The 23507-nt window shown below is 46.2% G+C and overlaps 1 protein-coding gene across 5 annotated transcripts in view; it reads left to right on the forward strand.

Moving 5' to 3' along the window:
* Positions 1-22720, forward strand: part of P4HA1 (prolyl 4-hydroxylase subunit alpha 1) — a 44711-nt gene extending 21991 nt beyond the window's left edge. For 3 of the 5 annotated variants that reach the window (XM_064145026.1, XM_064145025.1, XM_064145027.1), the window contains exons 6-15: positions 2223-2462; positions 3395-3585; positions 4377-4553; positions 8165-8235; positions 14189-14288; positions 15477-15530; positions 17290-17355; positions 18510-18578; positions 19711-19807; positions 20658-22720. In XM_064145026.1, coding sequence (XP_064001096.1) covers positions 2223-2462; positions 3395-3585; positions 4377-4553; positions 8165-8235; positions 14189-14288; positions 15477-15530; positions 17290-17355; positions 18510-18578; positions 19711-19807; positions 20658-20728 — 1136 coding nt within the window. In that variant the 3' untranslated portion in view covers positions 20729-22720. Of the gene's footprint in view, positions 1-2222; positions 2463-3394; positions 3586-4376; positions 4554-7061; positions 7133-8164; positions 8236-14188; positions 14289-15476; positions 15531-15589; positions 17126-17289; positions 17356-18509; positions 18579-19710; positions 19808-20657 lie in introns of those variants that run through there. The other 2 variants (XM_064145028.1, XM_064145029.1) reach the window with 2 other exon arrangements.
* The last annotated feature ends 787 nt before the right edge of the window (positions 22721-23507 follow it).

Genomic DNA, 23507 nt, shown 5'->3' on the forward strand with positions numbered 1-23507 from the left:
TTTATTGCACAGCATAATGCATTTTTACAAAAACAGTTCTAGCATTTATTATCCCTCTTCCCTCTCATGAATAGGAGAAACCTTTCATAGAATCATAGAATCAACCAGGTTGGAAGAGACCTCCCAAGATCATCCAGTCCAACCTAGCACCCAGCCCTATCCAATCAACTAGACCATGGCACTAAGTGCCTCATCCAGGCTTTTCTTGAAGACCTCCAGGGACGGTGCCTCCACCACCTCCCTGGGCAACCCATTCCAATGGGAAATCACTCTCTCTGTGAAGAACTTCTTCCTAATATCCAGCCTATACTTCCCCTGGCACAACTTGGCACTGTGTCCCCTTGTTCTATTGCTGGTTGCCTGGGAGAAGCAGGCAACCCCCCACCTGGCTACAATGCCCCTTCAGGTAGTTGTAGACAGTAATAAGATCACCCCTGAGCCTCCTCTTCTCCAGGCTAAACAGGCCCAGATTGGGAGTGACAGAAGCTGCCTTGAACTTAAACTTCATCAGGTGTACATACTGAAAAAGACACAGTGCATACACAGGCTTGAACTTAGGTGGTAATCTTTGATACCTTAGGAGGTAATCTTTGATAGGCTGCCCTGCAGTGAGGGCGCACATACTTCTTGTTAGACGACTTTTTCTCTGCTGAGCTTTCCCTCTTTCCCTCTGTTTGAAAACAGTACTGTGCCAGCTGGCAAAGAATCAGCTCTGTACAATCCATCTGTGTTTTTGCAAGTGCTTATTGTGGTCAGATGCCTAATAAAATTAAGGATAATTGGCTTTATATGTTATGATGTATAACCTTGCTTTTGGGTTCAGTTCAAGGCTGTCTCGCAGCCCTGCAGAGGCATTCTAACACAATGAGCAGTTTGGTACTGTTTCCGTAGAACAAAAGCAAAAGGTGAAGCTCCTCGAGTGGACCACAGTCTGTGGCTGCTCTTGAAGCAATAAACTGACCAGGCTCTGCAATAAAGTGTAATAGCAGAGCCTGGAAGTTCTAAGGTATATGGGAGAATAGTTTGGTCTCCAGAGATCCAGAAAGGAATATCCCATTTTGTCACTTGTCTCTGTTCTTTTTCTTTCTTCCCAGGGAATTTCTCTTTGGACAGATCACTGAATTTTGATCAGAGTCTTAACTACTGCCCCATGCTTTATCCATTCCTGTCACTCCTGCATTACAGACCATGGCCTTATATTAACTACCAAACCTTTTCGATGGTTGCTTTCTTAAATTAAGCACACTTTTGAGAGTTACTTTTTCACCTGGGATGTTCTGCTGCTTGTAAATGTACCACCCTATGGCCCTGCAACCGGTTACTCCTTCCAGAGGATCTCTGTCTGAGAGCATTCCACCATCACCACCATACCCCCCTTTCCTAATCTTTGTGTGGCAGTTCAGAGCTTGCAGCTTCAGGCTCAGAAACCTGAAATCAGAGGCCATTGCAGGATGTGCCACAAGGTGCTTAATTAGTGGTCAGAAACAAGGTTGTTCTGTGAGGTACAGCATCTCTGAGACAATCTCTTCAGTTTCTTTTTTGTGCCACCCTTGTTTGAACACAGCTGTGGAAGCTGCTGCTGGAAGTTCAGGATCCATTAAGGTGTAATTTTAGCTATGAAAGTAGTAGGTCCTGTTTCCTTTTTACAAGATTAAATTCGGGGAGGTTTATTTGGCCTTAAATTTACAGTGGCCAAAATAGGAATCTGTAATTTGCTAACTCTTGCTTTAGTCTTTCAGAGGTCTCCTCAAATGTTTCTAAAAATGACTGACTTAAAAAAATCTTGAGCAGCTGGGGATTTACTGCTTGATGCTTCCCTTTTCCTCCCCTACTAAGCTGTCCATGACACAACTCTTCAGTAGCATTTTGAAAGAAATAATGTAGTGTCTGAAAACACATTTCTGAGCTTCACATCTGGCTCTTCATGGTCCTTGCTCAACGTGTTTGTTTTTTTGAAGAAGGAATTTTTTTTCCCACTAGTAGTAAAGGCATTTTAGCTGGTTGCTGGTGTTCTGGCAGTGGAAAGCTGCATCTAACCAACCACTTAAGTGTGCCACCAAGGATTTACAGCCTTTAAATGCTTAAACTGACTCTTCAGTAAATAGCCACCACAGAAGGGAGATGTTGAAGAACAGAACTGAACTGTACTGTGAAGAGTAAGAAATAACTGAGTACTGGTCTGGAACCCTCTCTAAGTTCTGTTTGGTTTGTTTTAAATACAGGTGTCAAGCACAAATCCTTCTTAACAGCTGAGGATTGCTTTGAGCTGGGAAAGATTGCCTACACTGAAGCTGACTACTACCACACTGAGCTCTGGATGGAACAAGCTCTGAAACAGCTGGATGAGGGCGAAGTGTCTTCTGCAGATAAAGTCTACATTCTGGACTACCTGAGTTACGCTGTGTATCAGCAGGGGGATCTGGCCAAAGCCATGATGCTCACAAAACGCCTTCTGGAACTGGGTGAGAGAGACTTGCCGCTCTCTGGAGGTCTTTTCTGCCTCCTGTCACTGCTGCCTTCTGTTCACTTACCGGTCTTAGTCACTGCTGCCTTTGGGTATCTTGCTATGTCTGACTTCCCTGTTTTGAGATTACTTCCCCCTAGGCAGAGGCAAGAATGAAATTAATGAAATTGAAACTAAATTGGAGGATATCAAAATATCTGTGGCTTATTTAAATGTAAATTGAGTTCACTTGAGATTTAAAACTTGGAGAAGACATACAGAAAGCAATCCAGGGAGCTAAGATTCTGTCTGTTCAATGAAATATGAGAAGTGTTTATGCTTCTGTAAATATTGACTATGTAAAGGATGCCCTGGGAAGTTCAGAACTAAAGCTAATGCAGCACAGGCTAATAATAATCATTTATTAATGAACTGAAGCTGATTCTGTAAGCTCAGTGGTTGTCAAAAGCTTAGTCATCAGAAATCTTAACTCCTATCAGGGCTGTTCTTAGGTTTGAAGACAGCTGTGTTGTCCCAACTCTCCCCCTGAACCATTCTCTTGTGTCTCCCTGTCTCGTGAGATCAACTGGAATGGCCAAGCCCTTTTCCTTGGTGCTCGAACCCCTGTGCCTGCTGAGGATGCTGCCCTCGCAGTTAGTGGTTTCTTACTGGTGGAGGAGTTGAAAAAGCTTTGAGAACTCTTAGCTCTGGAAGCACAGTGTGTTTCCCTGCAGATGAGTGAGGATATGTGCATGCTGCAGGCTGGCATCGCTTCCAGCTGAGCTTGGAGTTTCAGCTATTCTATGAATGCTCCCAGTGCAGAGTAGATGTTTCCTATTTCTCTTTGAGAAGCAGTGGTGCACATCTGTTTCCTCTTTCTTTTTGTGAGCAGACTGCTTCTTCACAGGTGGGAAACTTGCCAGTGATACTTGTCTGTTTCCTTGTTGATAGATCCCGAACACCAAAGAGCAAATGGAAACATGAAATACTTTGAATATATCATGGCTAAAGAAAAAGAGGCAAATAAGTCTGGTACGGATACAGAGGACCAGGTGGAGAAGGAAACTGAGGTTAAGAAAAAGGATTACCTGCCCGAGAGAAGGAAGTACGAAATGCTGTGCCGTGGGGAGGGTCTCAAAATGGTAAAGTGGAGTAGACTGTTTTCGAATGTATGAGACCATCCATAACCAAAACATGTCAAGAGTTTGTTTGTGGCATGAAGGCAGGGAACTGGTTCTAGCAGCTGGCTGAGGATTAGTGTCTGTTGGATTTCTTCCCTCTTTGTTTCTTTCTGTCCAGCAGACAGAAATGAATGCTGCTGCAGGCACAGCTGGTGAACTTGGGTGTGCTGCTTCAGTGTAAGGAGCTGAGTAGGGGTGCTGCCAGTCTGGGTCTGTGTGCAGCAGTGAGTGTAGTGCTTTAGTGACAACTGTTTGCCATAGCACTGTGTGAACTATCACTTCTAGCACAGTAAGGCTCATGTCCTCAGAGCATTCATTTCTGAAACTGAAAGCACCTTTTTAACTTCTAGCATAATATTGAACATTGAGAGGGGATCTTCTCAAAGGGGTGAGGACAAGAGGATGGGACCAGGCTCTTTTCAGTGGTGCCCAGTGACACAAAAATGGACAGTGGACACAAACTGGAACCCAGGAGGTTTCATCTGAAGAGGAGGAAAAACCTCTTTGTGAAGATGCTGGAGCCCTGAAGCAGGCTGTTCAGATTGTGGAGTCTCCTCTAGAGAGATTCTAAATCAGCCTGGTCCTGGGCAACCTGTTTTGAGTGATCCTGCTTTAGCAAGGGGGTTGGACTTGGATGATCTCCAGTGGTCCCTTCCAACCCTCACCAGGCTGGGATGCTGTCTCTTGTTTCTTAGGGATGTTAATGTTGTGTAGCACTGTTCTGATGGTCTCATGTTCCCCCTTGCTTGCAGACTCCTCGGAGACAGAAAAGACTCTTCTGCCGCTACTACGATGGAAACAGGAACCCGAGATACATCCTGGGCCCTGTGAAACAGGAGGATGAGTGGGACAAACCTCGAATTGTTCGCTTCCTTGACATCATCTCCGATGAAGAGATAGAAACTGTGAAAGAGCTGGCAAAGCCAAGGGTAAGTGCCTTCCATTGCTTTGCCTCGTGGGATGTTCAGTTCCACATGCTGTTTTCTGTATGAGTATGTGGAATTCTGTCTCCTGGAATGCAGATGTGTGCATGGTGCGTCACACTTTGCTTCTCTAACCTTGTAGCTCTTTGTGGCAGTCTCTGAAGGAGACAGCAAGGCAGCTGGAAGTTGTGTGTGATTAAGAGAGCCAGGTCACAGCAGTGCAGGGCTGGGAGACTGGCAGGCAATTCCAGTGCATGCTGTTTCAAATCAGGAGAGCATTCTGCAGCAGGAAACAAACCTCTTGCAGCTAGATTGCCTTAAAGCATATCTGTCATCCAGCTTTTGGTTGGTTGTCTGGATTTTTGGTTTTTCTGTGCTTGCCCAAGTTTTGACACGGAGAGGAGTGCTGTCCAGAGAAACTCAGACGTTGCTCTGCTTGTTGCGTAGACATGAACGAACGGTTGCATTCTCTGCTCACAACCAGACTGACCTGTCTCCTGGCCTTTGAAGTTGCCTGCAGGTCAAAGAGCTTTGAGAGAGCAGTACTTAATCAGCTTCTCATTCACAAATCCAGCTCTTCAAATGTTATTTCAGAAACTGAATCTCAAGGTTCTTGTTTCTGAGTCCCAAATAATCTGAGGCAGAGTTAAGAGGAGCATCCAAGACAAACCAGAAAGTGCTGGGGTTGCCCTCTGTATCCACTTGGTGTGACTCTGTATCTTGGGAACCATACTGAAGATGTAGTTACACTGATTTATTTTTCTGTCAAGTAATTACATCTATAATACTATTTAAACTTCTGGAAACACAATTTCCCTGCTTATTTGTCTTTTAGTCTAAATGGCTTTCTTGCCTGGAGAGAGATGAGCATATAGAGATGAGGAGGATAAGTGCATTAATTATAGGCCAGGCTGTTAGCTTGGTCTGCTGCAGAGGAAACCAGCTGTAGGCACACTGCAAATGATGCTTTCCTTGGCTACTGCACTGAGTACTGAGGAGCCTGAAGGTGACTTTAAAGCTTGCTAGAGGCTGATGTGTTGTATTTCGGAGGTAATATTCTGAACTGTAATCAGGAAGCACGAGCAGTGTTCTTCACTTACCTGTAAACCATCTCTTCAGCCAGCCAGGCTACAACTCAGACCCCTGCATGTCTCTAGGTGATTAAGCCACTTTGCTACTGCAAAAGATGTATCATTCCATCTGTGGGATGGGACTGAATCACTTTATGGAGTAGAAATGAGTCTTGGCACTGACAATGAAACCCTGTGAGCGTGGTGATTTCACCTCCTGAACTCGCTGAGAGGATTGTTTCTCTATCAGATGTTTGGCTCATGGCAGAGACTTGGAAGTTCATAGCTCATTAACCTAGAAGCATCTGCCTGTGGTTGGCATTCCACGTATTTCCTACGGCCCAGGCCTTGCAGGGCTGGTGAACAAATGTAGCGAGAGGATTGTGGTTTAGAGACTAAAGGTCATCTCGTTGCCTGAGCTTGGGATGCTGCCATTGCTGCCTTTCTGAAGCCAGTGCTGTCTGTCTATGTCCAGCCTTCTGCTGTGCTGGTGGGATGAAGCCTTGCTATCCAGCTCTGGGAGTCTTACTGGAATTGTAGCTTGTGTTTTGATTCTTAAGTGAATCTGCATGGGATGAGAAGAGAGACAGGACACTAAGAGCTCCCAGCAACTCTTCTTGTTAGCCAGCATGATTGACTTAGTTCAGTTTAACAACAGAGTAGTAGTTCTCATTGCCTGGGACTTGGTGGGCCGTTTTGCGCCTCTGGGCTCTGCGGCTCAGTCTTTCCAGCTGGGAGTGCTGGAGGGTGAGAGCTCATGAACAAAACTAAGGGAACACATAAGGTTCTGTGTCAGGTAAATAGAGCGGAAGGAAGGCCTTGAACCAGGAGTTCCTACTGTGTACTGAGGAATGCAGCATGTACGTGTTCACGAGCCCTGCAGTTGGTGTTAGTGGTCAGCATGCTGCTTTTGGTACAGAAAGAAGCAGAAAGGTGGAGTTTGGTCCATCTTTGGCTCGTAGAAGATCAGAGTGTTGCCTGGATTCAGTTGAACTGCAGAAGCCCTGGGTGCAGGGCAGAGTGCTAATAAAGGAACGGTTGTGTCCACACTATAACGCTGTACCCCTTCCAGCTGGTGCTGCTACCTGGAGGAGATGAGAGCTTCTAGGGCACTCTGTTTAGTCTATTGCTTGTCTTGCTGCAGACATGCAGACATTACTTCTGGAAAACTTGATAGGAGATCAAGTTTTCACTATTACTCTGTTTAAAAAGCACACACCATCACACCCTGAAAACCTCTCTTTTAGTAACAATGGAGACTCCTCCTCTTTCCCCATCACTGTTTTATGAGCTTCCACCCCTTCTGTAAAAGGAAAACCACCACTGGGTGGCTTATGCAGTGGCTGGCATGACATTCCCCCCCCAAGTAGGCTTCTGAATGGTCGGATTGCTGTGCTGCAGTATGTGCTTTGTAATGCAAATATTCTGATGGTTCGCTTCACAGCTGAGGCGAGCCACCATTTCAAACCCCATAACGGGAACCTTGGAGACGGCACATTACAGAATTAGCAAAAGGTAAGAGCTCTCTGCCAGACTTGTTGGGCCTGTAAGGAGTGTGTGCCTTCTGCTCACTATGGGGAAAGAAGAGGTGCTCTGAAAAGGCAACTTTTGGCTTTCTAGGCCACCCATTTATGATGTACAGATCCCTTACAGGTTGTTGCTGCTGAGTTTCTCAGTCTTTTCCTTCAGCTGGAAGTTCTAGGGGGTGTGTTTTGATCCCTTTTTCTGGATTTGGTTGCCTTTTTAATGTGTGTTCTCAAACGATGGTCAGGACAAGAAGCAGGCTCTACAATTGATGTAAAAAATACATGATGCTGTAAAACTTTGAGGAGAATTGAGCTGGTTTAAATTTTCCCTCCCCCTTGCTCTTCTCACCAACTCAAAGTTGTCCTCCCTTTTACCTGTGTAAGAGACGCTTTGCTTTGAGTCCTCACTGCAGTGATTGTATTTAGCACTCATACAACATTTCACTGTCCAAGATACTCCTGTTGGGGCTCTCTTGACCTCCTGCTGACAAAAATCTGGCTCATCTTCACCAGCCTGTCTGTTGAGTGCTGCAGATCTTGAATGCAGCCAGTGCTTTCCACAAGTGGCTGTCTCTAGAAGACACCAGCTGCCCCATGCCCACCTCCCCTGGTTTTAGTAGTGGTGATTAAAGATTGGCCATGTGTTTCATCAGTGTTGAGCCAAAATGCAGAAAGGAGTTCAACTTCTGGGTGAGAAGGAATTGTCTGGGAAACTCAGCACCAGAAATTACTCAGAGAAAGTCTCTAGTTTAAGAACAAAAGAAGAAAAAGAAAACAAAGCAGTATTTTTTTTTCCAAAAAAAAAAAGGAGGAAAAAAGTGAAAGGACAATCTAACCAAATTGTCTACCCAATTGGTTTTGATTTGGCCATGGCAGCTGCAGTTTCTGTTGCCCTTCTAATATTGCTGATGTGAGAGCATTGCATTCCATCCGGACCAATCGGAACCCTTGCAAACACCAGTGGCTTGGCACAAAAGCAGCCGACTAGGTGGGTAAGCCTTTGTCCTTTCTCTTTTTGTAGCTCAGCCGTGCTACTGTTCATGACCCTGAGACTGGCAAACTGACCACGGCACATTACAGAGTCTCTAAGAGGTAAGGGGAGCGTCTTCCAAAGGTACAGCCAACCCAGGAAGCGTTTTGGGACTGCTCTGTTGCATCTCTAAACGGGGGCAAACCAGGGCTTTGCATAGCTTCTCTTAGCAGAAAGAGCCTGGCCTAAAGCAGACTGAGCTGTTGTATAACAAAGCAAGTGGTCTGCTGGGGTAGAAAATAGCTGTGTTAGTGGCAGCCAGGATGGAGTTGCCCTCTTGCTTAGCATGCCTTGTCTAGTGCAACTAACACACTAAACCAGCGCAGGGCCCTGCTTGCTGGCCAGCAGTGCACCTCACCTCTGCCAACACACTTCAGTGTTGTCCTTGCTGCTGAAAACTAGCACTGGAGCTGCTGCCAGTTGTGGGAGTAGTGCAAAGTCGAGCTGGGTGATGATTTTCCTGCTTTATGTGGTCGAAAGCAGTTGCTGCTTTAGTAGAAAACTAGTGGTCTTGCAGCTTCCTTCAACAAAGCCTGCAATTAGAATTCAGTAAATTGAGCTTCTAGGATTTTTAATGAGCTGTGAATGACTTTTAAAAAACTGGAAGTGCTTCACAGTCCTGGATCACCAGTTAGCTGATTTGGGAATGATTACAACTCGGAGGAACTAGAAAACCATGGTAGCCCACACATTGTGAAGAGGTGGAAACTTTGACATTTGTACCTTGGCACTGCCTCACACTTCAGCAGCAGGATGCTGCTGCTCGCTCGTCTGGGCGTGTGCAGAGAGTGGGAGGCTTTTGGAAGTTGTCCAGCCAGCTATTACATGCTTGCTCCTTAAAACTACCTCTGCAGGCCCCTCTAGGAACTCTTCCTGTTTGACATGTGTCACATCTAATTCTTGTTTACTTTTAATTTTGAAGTCTGTTGCTGTCCTGTCTGTCTGTGTTATCTGTGGCTGTGCATTCTGCAGAAAGCATGTATTCAGCATCTGACTCCATTTGAACAGACTCTCAGTGCTTGTGCCAAACTTGGTGGGCTAGGAATGGGAATTAGAGAAGGTAATCAGCTCACTAATTGAAATTGAGTTGGCTTCTCTTCAACTAGATGGTTCTTAGCAAAAGAACTTATTTATTTAGAGCCTTGGTTTTTCTGTCGTGGGAAGTGTGATGCCTTGAGACCATCACAGATGCCATAGTCAGAAAAAAACAGCACCAGCCACCATTCCTAATTAAAAGCTGTTTCCCTTCTGAGTATGCTGAGCTGGTGGTGCAGACGCAGCCCATTTGCCATCAGTTCTCATTGGCTATGTGACATGACCAAGCAACCATTTCTCCTGGGGCTTTAATCTGAAATTAACTGGGTGCTGTGCCTTGCCTTGGGATTCTGTAATGAAGTGTAAGGTCAGGTGCTGCTACCTCTTTGGTATGCTGCAAGTCCAGGATAGAACACTCCTGGCTAGTACCTGGTGAATGAGACCACTTAGGTTTGGGGCCCAAAAATGTAGCAGTCAGGGACTTTATTCCAACATACCTAAGGAGCCCACAGAAATGCATCAGACGTTATTGAGCTGTTCTGTCTCTCACTGGAAGCTGGCATTAGAACTGCAAGGGAACGCAGAGCACAGTGCCATGTCAGTGAGGAGAATTTTGTGAGGGTGGAGGGGGACTTTGTGTCCCCTTGCCTTGGCATTTTTCCCTGTGCAGATTGGTTGGGCTGTATGTAATTTAAAAGAGAACTTGACACCTATATTTACAGTAGGAGGTAAAAGCTACCAGCCCTAAAAGCTGTCAAAGCAGACTGCTTTAGCTGGATCACATTATTAAAGCTGGATCACTGAACTTCTCTTGCAGAACCCCTCGTAGAACCTTCTCTCTGCTAGAGCAGTTTGAGCTGGTTTGGCTTCCAGATATTGCTCCTGAAAACCCCAAAAATGCTCACTTTATTTTTTTAATAGCCAACTGCTTTCCTCTTCCAAACATTCTTTCCTAGCAAATGCACTTCTAAGTTACAGCATTCCTGCTTCTGAGAGGACTACTGTTTGCTCTGCAGTACGTGGCAGGCGGTGTAGAAGAGGGCACCTCGCCAGCAGCTCGAGGAGCACCATCAAGCCATGCCGTGAGCAGGACCAGAATAGCCTCAGCTGCTGACTCTACTTCTAACAATGCTGCTGATTTTTTTCTCTCTTCTCCCAGCAGACAGAGCTTAGGATGTTCAAGTTTCCACTTTAGAAATACCAGTCTGGGCATCATTCCCTGATGCATCTCTGCTAGCACTTTTTACATACTAAGTACATTTCAGAAAGTTTTCAAGCATAAAGGGTAGTATTTTGTGTGAGCAGTGACAGTAGCAGTGTTGAGATCCTCCAGTGCAGCTGGGGTAGTTGAACCTAAGAATCACCTCTGCAGTGTCTAGAACTGGACCAGCTAGTGCAGCTGGAGATGAGCTTTGGGGTCCCCAAGTCAATGCATATGTCTTGTAGCTCTGGGGCTTTTTGTTTCTAGGAATGACCCAGTCTAAATTATTTCTACATCAAAGTTTTTGTGCTATTAAGATTCCCTAATATTATCCATGGTAGTTGGGTTATGATTGGACTTGATCTTAAATGTCTTTTCCAACCTTGATGATTCTCTGATACAGAATTCTAAGAGCTGTGATGACTGCTAGCTGCTGGTGTGAGGAAGAAGAAATCCATCCTTCAGTGGGAATTCAGGGGACTAATGACATTCTTTCAATGTCTGCAAAGTATTTGCTTACTTTATGGGTGGCTTTTTTACCCAGCCAAATGGGACACCAAACTGCTCTGTGCCATTCTACTCAGGGAATTCTGAGGTTTGGTGGGCTAGTGAAGAAAATACCAAACCCTCCTCTCAGTCACAGGATCACAGGATATTAGGGTTGAAAGGGACCCAAGGAGATAGAGTCCAACCCCCCCTGCCACAGCAGGACCATAATCTAGCTTGGGTCACAGAGGAAAGCATCCAAACAGGCCTTGACAGTCTCCAGAGGAGACTCCACAGCCTCTCTGGAGAGCCTATTCCAGTGCTCTGTGACCCTTACAGTAAAGAAGGTCCCCCTTGTGTTGAGGCAGAACCTCCTGTGCTGCAGGTTACATCCATTGCTCCTTGTCCTGTCACAGGCAGCAAGGGAGCAGAGCCTGTCCCCCCTCTCCTGACCAGCCCTCAGGTGTTTATAAACATTTATTAAATTTCCTCTCAGTCTTCTCTTCTCCAGACTAAAAAGCCTCAGGGCCCTCAGCCTTTCCTCATCAGGCAGTGCTCCAGTCCCCTAATCATTTTTGTAGCTCTCTGCTGGACCCTCTCCAGCAGATCCCTGTCCCTCTTCAAGTGGGGAGCCCAAAACTGAAGGCAGTATTCAAGATGAAGTCTCACCAGGGCAGAGTAGAGAGGAAGAAGAACCTCCCTTGATCTGCTGGACACAGTCTTCCTAATACACCCCAAGATCCCATTGGCAAGGCACTCATATCTCACACTGCCATAGGTTTGTAACTTCCCAAAAATAGGCTTGTCCCTTTTTTTATGAAGTTTTCTGTCCATAGTAGACTCACAGGTGTCAGCTGGTCAAAGATGTGACAGTGCTGCTCATTGTGCAAGTTAGCTGTCAGATGAGTGAATTGAATTACCAAGGGTACGTAGAAGAGTAGAGCTGTGTGCATTCACTGAGCATCCTGGCTATGCCCACACTAAAAGCAAAAGGCTTGCTGAGCACTGGTTAAGGCTGTTAATTCTGCATCACGTGTCACTGGGGAGGGAGTTTTGGTCTTTGATAGACAAGAGGATTTGGAAAAGCAGTGCATTTGTGTGAGGAATATCTGCTCTACACAGCCTTGAGCCGGGCACTTGGTCACACAGGTATTGGCAAAGGACCGTGGCTGAGCCTACCAGCAGTAGGACAGGTTGCTGCAGTCAGTGAGTGTCACCAGGCACAGCCTGCAGTAACAATGCCCCTGTGCAGCCTGAAAGCAATGGGTATGGGTTGTGCAGCCCCTTCTGAGTCCTGTGGCCTCGTGGAAGCAGGCTTGTGATGCTCTCAGGGTTAAATTGTGCTGTAACTCTTCATACCAAACTGTTGAGCACTGCAGGCCTCCTGCTACACTCTGCTCAGCCACCAGCAGACAGGCTGGCACTTGGAATATGCCTGCAAGTTCCCAGTTTCCTCCACCTTTCACAGACTTTCTTTGTGTCCCAAGGCTATTAATTCTAGTTAAAAATACATATAGTACTTTCCTTCCATGAAAGGATGCAGTATTCTCCCTGCTGAAAGCACTCCTTGCCTTTTAAATAACCAAGATAGGAAGCAGGGTTGCTTTTTTCCTTTCCCTTTTTTATTTCTTAAAGCCTTTAGGCACAGACTGGACAAAGGTAGCCAGAGCCTACCCCTGGAAGCTAGTGGCTGTGTTGAGGCTTTTCCTGTGTGCAGCATGTGAGGTTGGGACTGTTTGTGACCATTACCTGTTCAACGGGACTGCCAAGCATGTGGCTGCATAGCTGGTTTCTTTACTGGGGGGAAATGCCTCCTGTAAGTGGTCTTTGTGTTCTCCTATCACTTTACCTCCGAGAAGGCTGCGTTGTAACACTTCCTTTTACTAACAGTGCTCAGAAGTGAATGAGTCTTTGTCAGTGTAAGTCTGTCTCCAGTAACCTCCTTTCTTTCCGGTCCCTTTGTCATTGGAAAAGAACCCCAAATATGCTCATAGAGATTCTGTAACCTGCGTCAGTGCCTTGTGTCACATGTCATGCTACTGCTACTCCCATGCTAAGTGCTTCGGGGTTTTAATAAGAATTTTCTGTTGAAGAATCACCTTAATTTAGTATTCAGAGTTCAGGTGAGTAGAAAATACTAATCTGTACTTGCCAGCCAGGTTCTAAGCACAGGTATTTCTGTCCAGCACTCCTGGGAAAGCAGCACAATGAGCTCCAAAGGCTGAGTTAGGTGCTAGAGAAAAAGAAAAAGATAGAACTAGCTGTTAATTGAGTTTTCCTGCAAAAAGGGGGGAAAACAGGGCCCAGCTCCTATATATTATTATCCAGGCTAGTGATTAATAGGAGACTGCCAAGGTAACTAGAGAAGAGGCCCTCAGGGCATTCCAAGAGGGAAAGCGAAACAGGTAAAAGTGAAGGTGCATGAGCTAGAATGGGATGAGTCAAGCAGCAAGAGAACTAACCCCCACGTGAGTGGTTTTAAAGGGGAAGAAAAGCAGTGGGTAGCTGAAATGGACAGGCTTCTTTTTATTTTTTTTGAGAGCAAAATGTTTCTCCTGTAAAGAACTGAAACAATGCCTTTATTTCCCCTTGAACTGTGGTGCTGACTTTCCACATTTCCATTTTTTAATCTCTTAAATTTTAGATTCTAAATTATTTTTAATGAAACCCGTGGCAGTGAGTTTTTTTTTCTTGCCTTTAAGTCACTATGTACCTGAAATCTGCTAATTACCATATTAGTAATAGGCTCTTCGGGTAGAAACTGTTGAACAAGGGTGCAGTATTTAACTGTTTTCAGAGTGGTTTTTAGCAGCATTGCAGAGGTAAGTGATATGACAGGACAGCTGACGTGGAAGAGCTGAGTTACAACCACACAGACTCTGGACACACTCAGTGAAGTCAGTGGCCTAGTTCCTTCCCGAGTGTTGCTTCCAAAGGCAGCCAGTGTGGGGTCTAAATGATCTGTCTGGAGTGGGTAAGAACAAAAGTGGTTTGTGTCTGTTTTAGAAAACAGCTTGAAGCAGGTTTCACTGCTTGGAACATACTCTCTTCAGTCAGTTGGTAGTCCACTGTGGGAATGAGTGTTAGAGCTTCCTTCATCCAGTGTTCCCAGGGTTCTTTCTAGGAAACGTGTTTGTTAAATGCAGGACTTCATAATGCCCTGGGAATAGTTCTGAACAGCCTACCAAAGTCTTGAAAAGTACAAAAGGAAGGAAGTAATTCAGCTGTTGATGCTGGCTTCCTGCCTGTGCCTGCCCTGCTGGCTTCATTGCTGTGTTCTCCCCCCACCTTAGTGCCTGGCTGTCTGGCTATGAAAGCCCAGTGGTGTCCCGCATCAACACAAGGATACAGGACCTAACAGGACTTGATGTCTCCACAGCAGAGGAGCTGCAGGTAAGCTGTCGGAATAGGCACGGTGATGAGTGTCCACTTTTGGGGTGGCTTTGAGTGCATCACTGTGCTCACCCAAGTGGCCAGAGACACTCATTCAGCCCAGGGGCAGTGATTTGATGTCTGGTTCACAGGCCAGGGGAGGAATGAGGCAGGGTTTACAGGGAGGAAGAAAATCAGGGTTTAGATTTGCCATTCAGGCCTTGGTCCTGCAAGGCCAGCAGGGTGTCTGGTGTCTCTAAATGGAGGAAGTGACTGTAAGCCGAGGAGATTTTATTTTAGAATCACTTGCTTTTATTCATTGAAGCTTCTAAGTGAACAGCTGCTTTGCTGATTGTGAGAAAGCATGAATACCTAGAAAGCAGGACACCTAGGAAAAGTGGTTCCTGAAAGCTGTTGTCAAGCTCTGTAAAGACTCCTGATACAAAATGTCCAAGCAGCTGGTCAGAAATTGAGGTTATGAACTCATGGAAGAGATGAAATAAAATCCATCCTCTAAAGAGACACTGGATATTCATTACTGATATGGAGATCAAGTGATTTGAACTTGAATGATGTAGAAGTGTGGTGCCTGTTTTGAAGAGAATCTAGACTGTAAAGTCTCTGTAGAAGGCCATTCCTCTGCTCTGGGGACATTGCACATTCCTTACCTGAAGCACACTGCATTGTGTGCTGCCAGCCTTTGATGTGCTGCTGCTCTTGCAGCCAAGCATCTTGGGCTCCTTGGAGCCTATAGTTGTACAGGTCTTCAGGAGTTTGAGCAGTTTCATGCTGAGGTTCTGTCACCTAGAAGTGACCAGGTCAGGCAGTAGCAGGTGCTCAGAGATGGGACAATTTCTCTACCATTCAGCTAGGCAGAGATTGCAAGGAAGGCTGACCCACGGGAAGGGAAGGTTCAGATGTGGCTTTGCTGGGAACTGATGTCCAGCCAACTGCAAAGGCAGTCACAAGTGGTGTTCCCTAGGGCTCAGTGTTGTGACCACATCTGTTTAATATCTGTATTGATGATCTTGGTGAAGACATAGGGCATATCATGGGTAAGTTCACACCACGATAGGGGCAGAGGGCTTTAGACTAGATGATCTTCAGGGTCCCCTAAACCATTCTGTGAGTCTGTGAATAAGTGGTTGTAGGTGGTGGTCTGGATACAATAGTGCTTCACTAGATGTTGTGCTTCTCCTTTCGCTGTAGGTAGCCAACTACGGAGTAGGAGGCCAGTATGAGCCTCATTTTGATTTTGGAAGGGTAAGTCCTGTTTTTTCCACCTCTTTCTTCTTCACAAGCACTGTGTTTCTCTTTTTCAGGTGGCAAATTATGGAGTGGGAGGACAGTATGAACCCCACTTTGACTTTGCACGGGCAAGTAAAGAGAAAAAGGAGAGCTAGTCACCCGGTGAAGCCTGGGCCTCTTGGCTGTGGCACAATTTGTATTCTTTAATGTGTATTAAATTCTGTAGCTCTTCAGCTTCTCTAATCACGTTAGTGGCGAAAGCCCTCTAAACCACCAGCTGAACTGATAAACGTTTTAGCCCTTGCAGAGCAACGAGGTTTTTCTTAAAAGATGTAAGTAAAAAGGAGTTATTTTAAGGAGATGACCAGTACTAGTTCTTAACAGAGCAAAGGGCTCTAAATCTGAGGATGCATTTAGAGGTACTCTAGCTGCCCAAGGCACTGGCCATGTAAAGCAATGCTGTTCAAAATCAGGCTGTACAGCTAAACTATCAAAACTCTGTCTCTCCTGTGCTCCTGACACATGTGGCAGGTGTTGGTGGCAGCAGCCTAACATACATGCAAGCAGACAAGCCACAGTGACTTCACAGCATGGGCTCTGTGAGGCACAGGTGATGCATGGGTAGGAGCTGAAGGCTGTCAGTTTCTAAGGCAGGCTTTGTTGGTGGTGTAGGCCTGCCATAAGGAGGGAGAATTTCTTTCCCCAGGGCCCACATGCAGGCATCTGGCAAGCTGGGAAGAGATTTTGGAAGTCTAAGTGTGTGCTCTGTTACGAAACTGGAAACAATCTAAAGAGTTCTTCTCATCTCACCATCCTTAATTCTTTAATTTGGTTTAAATTCCCAACCTGTTTGTATTCCAGCTCAAATTGTGGGCTGCTGGGAATGCTGCCACTGCATTCAGTTGGTTATTTATTGGGCAGATCTGTCTGTGATTTAACACCTCCAAATTAACCTGACACTGATACCAAGCCACCAATGTAATCGGAATCTGTGCTCTCTGAGCACATGCTCAATAGCACTGCAAGTGTTTAACATCTGTTTCTGTTTGGAAGTGCATGGGTTAATTGCTGGAATTCTAACACGGGCAGGGGGCAGGTTCTAAAAGTCATAGAGCTGTGACAAAAATTGGTGTCCTAACACATCCAAAGGGGGTTTTGTTCTTGTGAGACAAGTGACAAAATTCTTGTCATTGCCCACCTGGCTGTCTTGGCTGTTCATTAGCCTGTTGCAAGCTCCCGCTCTGCTGAGGAGCGCTCATCTTCCTCAAGCAGCAGGGATGTGCTCAGGCTGCTTGGCACCTGCAGCCCCAGAGAGAGGTGGGAAAGGGGGCAAGGGCCACAAAAGCAGGACCGGCTCTAAGGGAGCAGGAGCTGGCTTGGTCCCCCCTGTGGGCAGAGCTCTGCTGTAGCTGTTTCTCAGGGAACCAGGGACTCCAAAGCCGGCCTCCCTGTTGCTCCTCTTGGCCAAGGATGAGAGGGGATAAGTGAGGGTAATTAAGTGACTGTTTGGCTGTGAGGAGGATTTCTGTACTAATTTTCACAGTACAAATTAGCAATTTGGATTTGTGCCCTCCCTGTCCTATGGCATTTAAAAATGCCTGGTTTAGTGAAATTAATGGAGCCACTCTCACTGCATTCTCCTCTCCTCCCAGGCAGAGGGGTACAGCTCTTTTTCCCACATGAGTTTGCTGCTGGCTCAGCAGCTGTATGGCATTGGCTCCTCTCGGTAATCAAAATTAAATGCTTACTGGCTCTGCTTCTTTTTTGTTCACAGAAAGATGAGCCAGATGCTTTTAAGGAATTGGGAACAGGCAACAGAATTGCTACTTGGTTGTTCTATGTAAGTGATATATTTCTGCCATGTGTGAGTGCCAGAAATAGCTCTGGCTGCATATTCTCTCTACCATTGAATGGCTTCAGGAGGGGCATGTGCAGAAGTGGTTGCAAATGAAGGCAGCCACCAACTTCGTGGTAAGACAGAGGGGGTTTCTTCTTACCCACGAGTAATGGCTCTTTCCATCTGTTCTTAATGAGGGCTTTTTTAACTTCAGAGCTGAGCATCAGCTTATGTTACTTGGTGTCTTTCCATCTGCATCAGTATTTACAGCATGTTCACAGCCATTGTGTAATATCCAGGGCTGGCTGTGGCACAAAGTAGGTGGATTTTGTCCCTTTTTGGAGGCCATTAACCACACAGCCTCTGATTGCCAGTTAGGGAGGTAGAAATGGAATTGTTCAATAACTAAATTGTGTTTTAAGAAAACGTGACGAGAGCAGCCCTGATGAAAGGGCCTTGGGGGTTACTGGTGGACAAAAAGCTAGAGGTGAACCAGCAAATAAGCACTTGCACTTAGAAGGCCAATCCTGGCTGCATCAAAAGGAGTGTGGACAGCAGTTTGAGAGAGGTGATTCTGCCACTCTGCTCTGCTGAGACCACACCATTTCTGTGTCCAGCTATGGAGCCCTCAATACAGGAAGGATGTGGACCTGCTGGAGCTGGTCCAGAGAAGGCTATAAAGATCATCACAGGGCTGCAGGACTTCCCCTGTGAGGACAGGCTGCAAGAATTTGGGCTGTTAAGCCTAGAGATGAGAAGGCTCCAGGGAAACTAATAGCAGCATTTCAGTATCTGAAGGGGACCTACAGGAAGGCTGTGGAGGGACTGTTTTGAAGGACTTGTAGTGGTAGGATGCAGGACAATGGTTTGAAACTGCAGGAGCAGAGATGTAGATTGGATGTCAGGAGGGAAGGTCTTCACTATGAGAATGGTAAAATACTGGAACAGGTTGCCCAAAGAGGTGGTGGAGGTCCCATCCCTGGAGACATTCAAGGTCAGACTGGATGTGGCCCTGGGCAGCCTGATCTAGTGGAGGTGTCCCTGCTGAGTGTAAGGGTGTTGGACAAAATGACCTTTGAGGGTCCCTCCCACCCAGATGCAGTCTGTGAGTCTGAGAGTCAGCCTGCAGCTTACCTGTGCCTTCTCGCCCTTTCCAGATGAGCGACGTGTCAGCAGGGGGCGCTACTGTCTTTCCTGAAGTCGGAGCGAGCGTGTGGCCCAAAAAGGTAGCGTGGTTTGTCACCCACTTGAACCACTTTTCTCCACCTACTCGGACACACAGCAGACGTACACTTGCTTAAAATGAGTTGTATAAGGAAGATCAGTGCACTGTTCACAGGATCACAGGGTAATTTAACTTACAAGGGAGGTGGCTGGAGTAGTTCTGGTGATCTCCAGGGCCTCTGATTCTCTGTGTTAATGCACACTTACAGTTTGGACTTACCTGTTGCTTCAGTTTTGGGCCCCTCACTCCAAGGAGGACACTGAGGTGCTGGAGCAAGTCCAGAGAAGAGGAATGAAACTGGTCAAGGGTCTAGAGCACAAGTCTTGTGAGGAGCAGCTGAGGGAAATGGAGCTGTCCAGCCTGGGTAAAAGAAGGCTGAGGGGAGACCTTCTGGCTCTCTCCAAGTCTCTGGTTGGAGCCAGGCCAGTCTCTTTTCCTAGGGAACAAGTGATAGGACAAGAGGAAATGGTGCACTGGGGGGGCTTAGGTTGGACATTAGGAAAAATGTCTTCCCAGAAAGGGTTGTGAAGGTCTGCACCAGGCTGCCCAGCGCAGTGGTGGAGTGCTTTAAAATCTCTGGAGGGATTTCAAAGCTCTGTAGATGTGGTGCTGTGGGACATGGCTTAGTGGTGACCTACTTGGCAGGGATGGCTTAATAGATGGACTTTATCTTAAAGGGCTTGTCCAACCAAAACAATTCTAGTGTAATGCATAGACCTTGCAAAACACTGTAGTCCCTCAAAACACACTTTGAAAGCACTCAGAGCTGTAGGTAGGCTTAGCCTTGAGTTGTCTGCAGGGAGAGTTCTGCCTGGAACTGTGTTCTCCTGTTATGCTTTTTCCCTCAGAAAGGTTATGTCAAGGTCTGTCTTTGCTGGCTTGCTGCTCATTTCTAGTAAGTTACCTTGCTTTCTAAAACAGGACAGAGTTGAATGAAACTGGTTTAGGGCTTAAAAACTTATGAGTCAAAGGTATATAGATAAAGAATGAGTCAAAGGAGTCTCACTCCTGCAGAAAGCCACAGTTAGACTGTGGAGAGCCTTCGATTTAGAAGGAATGTCTGAAATACACATCCCTTTGCTGGGGTGTATGGCACAGAACAAAATGTTGAGGGCTTCCTTTGTCGTTGCCAGGGAACAGCTGTGTTCTGGTACAACCTCTTCCCCAGTGGAGAGGGCGACTACAGCACGCGGCACGCAGCCTGCCCAGTACTAGTGGGGAACAAATGGGGTAAGTACCCTTCACCTTCTTACTCCTGGCAGCTGGAGAGCTGGGGCTTCATTGCTGGCTTGCCTTGGTTGTCTTTTTCCTCTGTGGACTTCCCAGTGGAAGGAAGAACAGCCAGAAATTAGGCCCTTCATTATGTCAGTCTGCTCTATAGCTATATCTGCTTCATCTCGCTCTCTCTCTATATATATATATTATATGAAACCTGCTTTAAAACTACTTCTATCGTTTTGTAGCTACTGAAAGGGTTTTTTTTCCTCTTGGATTTATTAGACTGAACTCCTATTTGTGTATGTATTAAAATACTTCAGGAACTGAAGCTAATCATCTGCTTATCTGGAAGCCAATTGCTATTTTTAGATATTTATATATTCTATCTCTGTGTGTGTGTATATACACACATATTCCATCACTCTCTCTCTCCTCTCCCTGTCTTCCCTCCCATCTAGCCTATCTATCCCTCCCCTCTCTAATCTCTCTATTCCATCACTCTCTAATCTCATGCTCGCTCATCCTTCACTTGCTCTATGTATTTCTTTTGCTCTGCCTCTCCCCCTGTATTCTATTCTACCCTTTCTACCTATTCTATTCCATCCTACCTCTCCCACCTGTCCTGTCCTAGCCTACCTCTCCCACCCATCTATCCTAGCCTACTTAGCCTATCTATCCTAACCTACCTGTCCATCCTAGTCCACCTCTCCTAACCCAGCCTACTTAGCCTATCCATCCAAGCCTTCCTCTCCTATTCTATTTTGTCTGTCTCTGTTTTACCTATTTTATTTAAGCTAAATGTTCAACTGGACTAGAAGCAGAGCTAAGCAGGTGCAGTGATCACCTACCTTTGTCTTTGCAGTATCCAATAAATGGCTCCATGAGCGGGGACAGGAATTCCGAAGGCCGTGCACTTTATCGGAGCTGGAATGATGCAGCCTACTGCCCTGTCCCTCCTGTACTCCGTTGGTGTAAAATGCACACATCTCCTACAGTTTACAATTGACTAACAAACACTCCACTACAGGTTCACTCCTCAACTACGCCGGTGTTTCATCTGTGGACATAACAAATGTGCTTTTGGTTCCCTCAAAATTCTCCCCCTAAGGTTTCATGAAAAGAACATTACTAAGGTCTGAACATTACAGATTAAAAAAAACAAAGGACAAAATACAGAGGAGGGCCACAAGCAAGTGTAGTGCTGTGTGTGGTGTTCCCCTCACCATACCCCTCTGGTCAGCACAGACAGCCAGGGGTTGTTCCTGCGGTCCTCCTCCCGCCTGTCAGTCTGTTGAGAGCGGGATGATTTTATGGGTAGGTTCCATTCCAAACCAGTTCCTAGTCCTCAGTTTCCAGACATGTCACTCCTTGCTTTGCTAGAGTGCCTTGCCACTGCTGCTGAGAACTGCGGGCAGGGTCGGTGTTTCTCTGGGGAACACTTCTTGCCCTATTTTAGCCTACTTTTCCACTTCTTCAAAAACCCCATCCATTGTCTTCCTCCTCAGCTTCTGTAGGGAACTGGGCTCTTTCCTTGGCAGCAGGAGCCAGCGGTTTCACAGTGAGATGCTTCAGCAGCGTTGTGCCAAGCGCAGGCCTGCGGCAGAGCAGCCTGAACAATCACAGCCCCTCTCTCTTCCCCTCCCTTCTATTTTTTTACAATAGAATTTGTTCACAGACACGAAGAGTACTCAACTCTTACATCTGTTCCCTTGGGCAGTGGGGATGGGAATGTTTCCATCTTCAGTCAGCAAAACAGTTGTGCCTTAGGACACAGCATTTCAAATTGGTCATGAGACTTCAGGTGATGAGGCACTACAGCGCCCTCACAGAATGCTCCCCCCCCCCCCAGTCCCAAGGCTTTGTGAGAAGCAGATGGGCCTAAATCTATAGTCCTTAATCTTTTTCCAGCTGCTTTTTCTTTCGCAAATGGTGGGAATGTTGTGTGCAGACCACAGCAGCAACATGCCTGCAGTCACTGTGACTGTTAGCACAGGGTGCCCAAGAGGATGACTACTCTGAATGGTTTGCTCACCTCACAGGGGCTGCTTCCACTGCAGTGCTACGCTTTGTGCCACCTCTCCTCCTCCTTCAGTCACTCATGAGCGAGGACACGCTAGAAAGGGGCCTCTTGCAGTGGCTCTGGTGCTGCTCATGTCACAGCTGCTCTCTTGTGAGCCAGGGCCAGAGCTGTTCTGATTCCTGCCATCCATACAGGTAAAGAGTCTCCAGAGTCAGCTCTCAGCAACCTTCAGGGACCTTAGTTTGAGACAAGCCCTCCTCATACTGAGATGAAGTTGAAACCTCTGAAGGAGATGAGACTGTGGCTGCTGTGGCTGCTGAGCTTGAGGTCCTGCAGGAGATGTAATTGTTATGCCCCCTGCCCACAGGAACAGCTGGGGAGAGGCTGCAGGGAGGTTTGCTTCCCTCTACCACTTCTCTTCAGCAGCAGGACCTATACCAAAATGTCTGCATGTCCCACCAGAACCGGGGGAAGAATCAAAGTGAGCTGCACCCATCCAACCAGTCTGATCTTCTGCATGATGATGGTTTTACTGATTTAGGGGGGTCAAGCCTGAAGTCTTTACCTAGGGCAAAATTCCAGTTTTCATTGAGTCAATAAAACCTTGAAAATGGAGCCAGATGAAACCCAACTGTAAGGTGTTAGAAATACCTCTGGAATACCGAGAGTGCAGTGTAAGGTACTAAGAGTTGGAGATAACTGTGTACTTTAAGAAGACACTTCAAAACCTTTGCTGGAAAATGCATTGTTAAACCTCTACTGAGCCTGTTCTTAGCATTGGGACCTACGTACCTGCTTCTCCTTAGCCCTGCACCTTCCTGCCTTCTCCCTGTGCTTTTTTGGCAGATGTGAAACAAAATCCATCCAGCACTTAAGGAAACAAATAAAAAGACAAATCAGAAATAGTTCCATGTCACGTCTGTACTGCTCATTTATTCACAGGAGCTGGCACATGAGAGCAGTATCAGATACAGAGGCAACAAAGAAACAAGTTATCAGAACATGGTGTATGGTTAAATTGGAATCACTAACAAAATCACTAATATTGGTCCTTGCCTGATTTTTCTCCCTCTCACACAGTGCCATTCATCTCCATTCCTGTCCCTAGTCTTCTCTTTACTTTTTTTTTCTCCTGACCTCCTTCAGCTCCAAAGAAAAAAGGGCAACCCTTCCTACAGGCAAGTCCCGCTGTGTGCCTGCAGGTAACAGAACACAAAGAACAAGGTGGCGCAGGAGCCTTACCTTTGGGGCACGAATTTTCACTCCATAGCTTTGAAGCAGCTTTAAAAAGCTTTTGTAAAATCACAGAAAAAGAGAAATGGGTCTCTTGCCACCACAAACACACTTAGGTTGCTGTTACTGAAAAGCTGTTTTTTTCCTTAAGTGAGCAGTTACAGCATTAAAATCATTAGCAGCTAAAAACTGCAGAAAAAGCATCAGGCACTGCTGTAGTGGAAGAAAACGCTGTGGAATGACAAAGGAAGGGTTTGAAGCAATGAGGAATCACAGTTCTGGGATAGTAAGCAGTGGTTTGGGTTCCCCTCCCATCTCCAAATCTGTTCAGCTAACACCAAAAAGATGAACAAGAAGCTTGAGAACTTCCTGCGAGCTCTTTGTCTGGGGAAGTTTGCTGAACATTTACCTCCCACAGCTCAGCTACCCTTGAGTGCTTCCAGTGCCAACAGAATTTTA

This window comes from Pogoniulus pusillus, chromosome 6 (genome assembly GCF_015220805.1).
Source record: "Pogoniulus pusillus isolate bPogPus1 chromosome 6, bPogPus1.pri, whole genome shotgun sequence".
NCBI lineage: Eukaryota > Metazoa > Chordata > Aves > Piciformes > Lybiidae > Pogoniulus > Pogoniulus pusillus.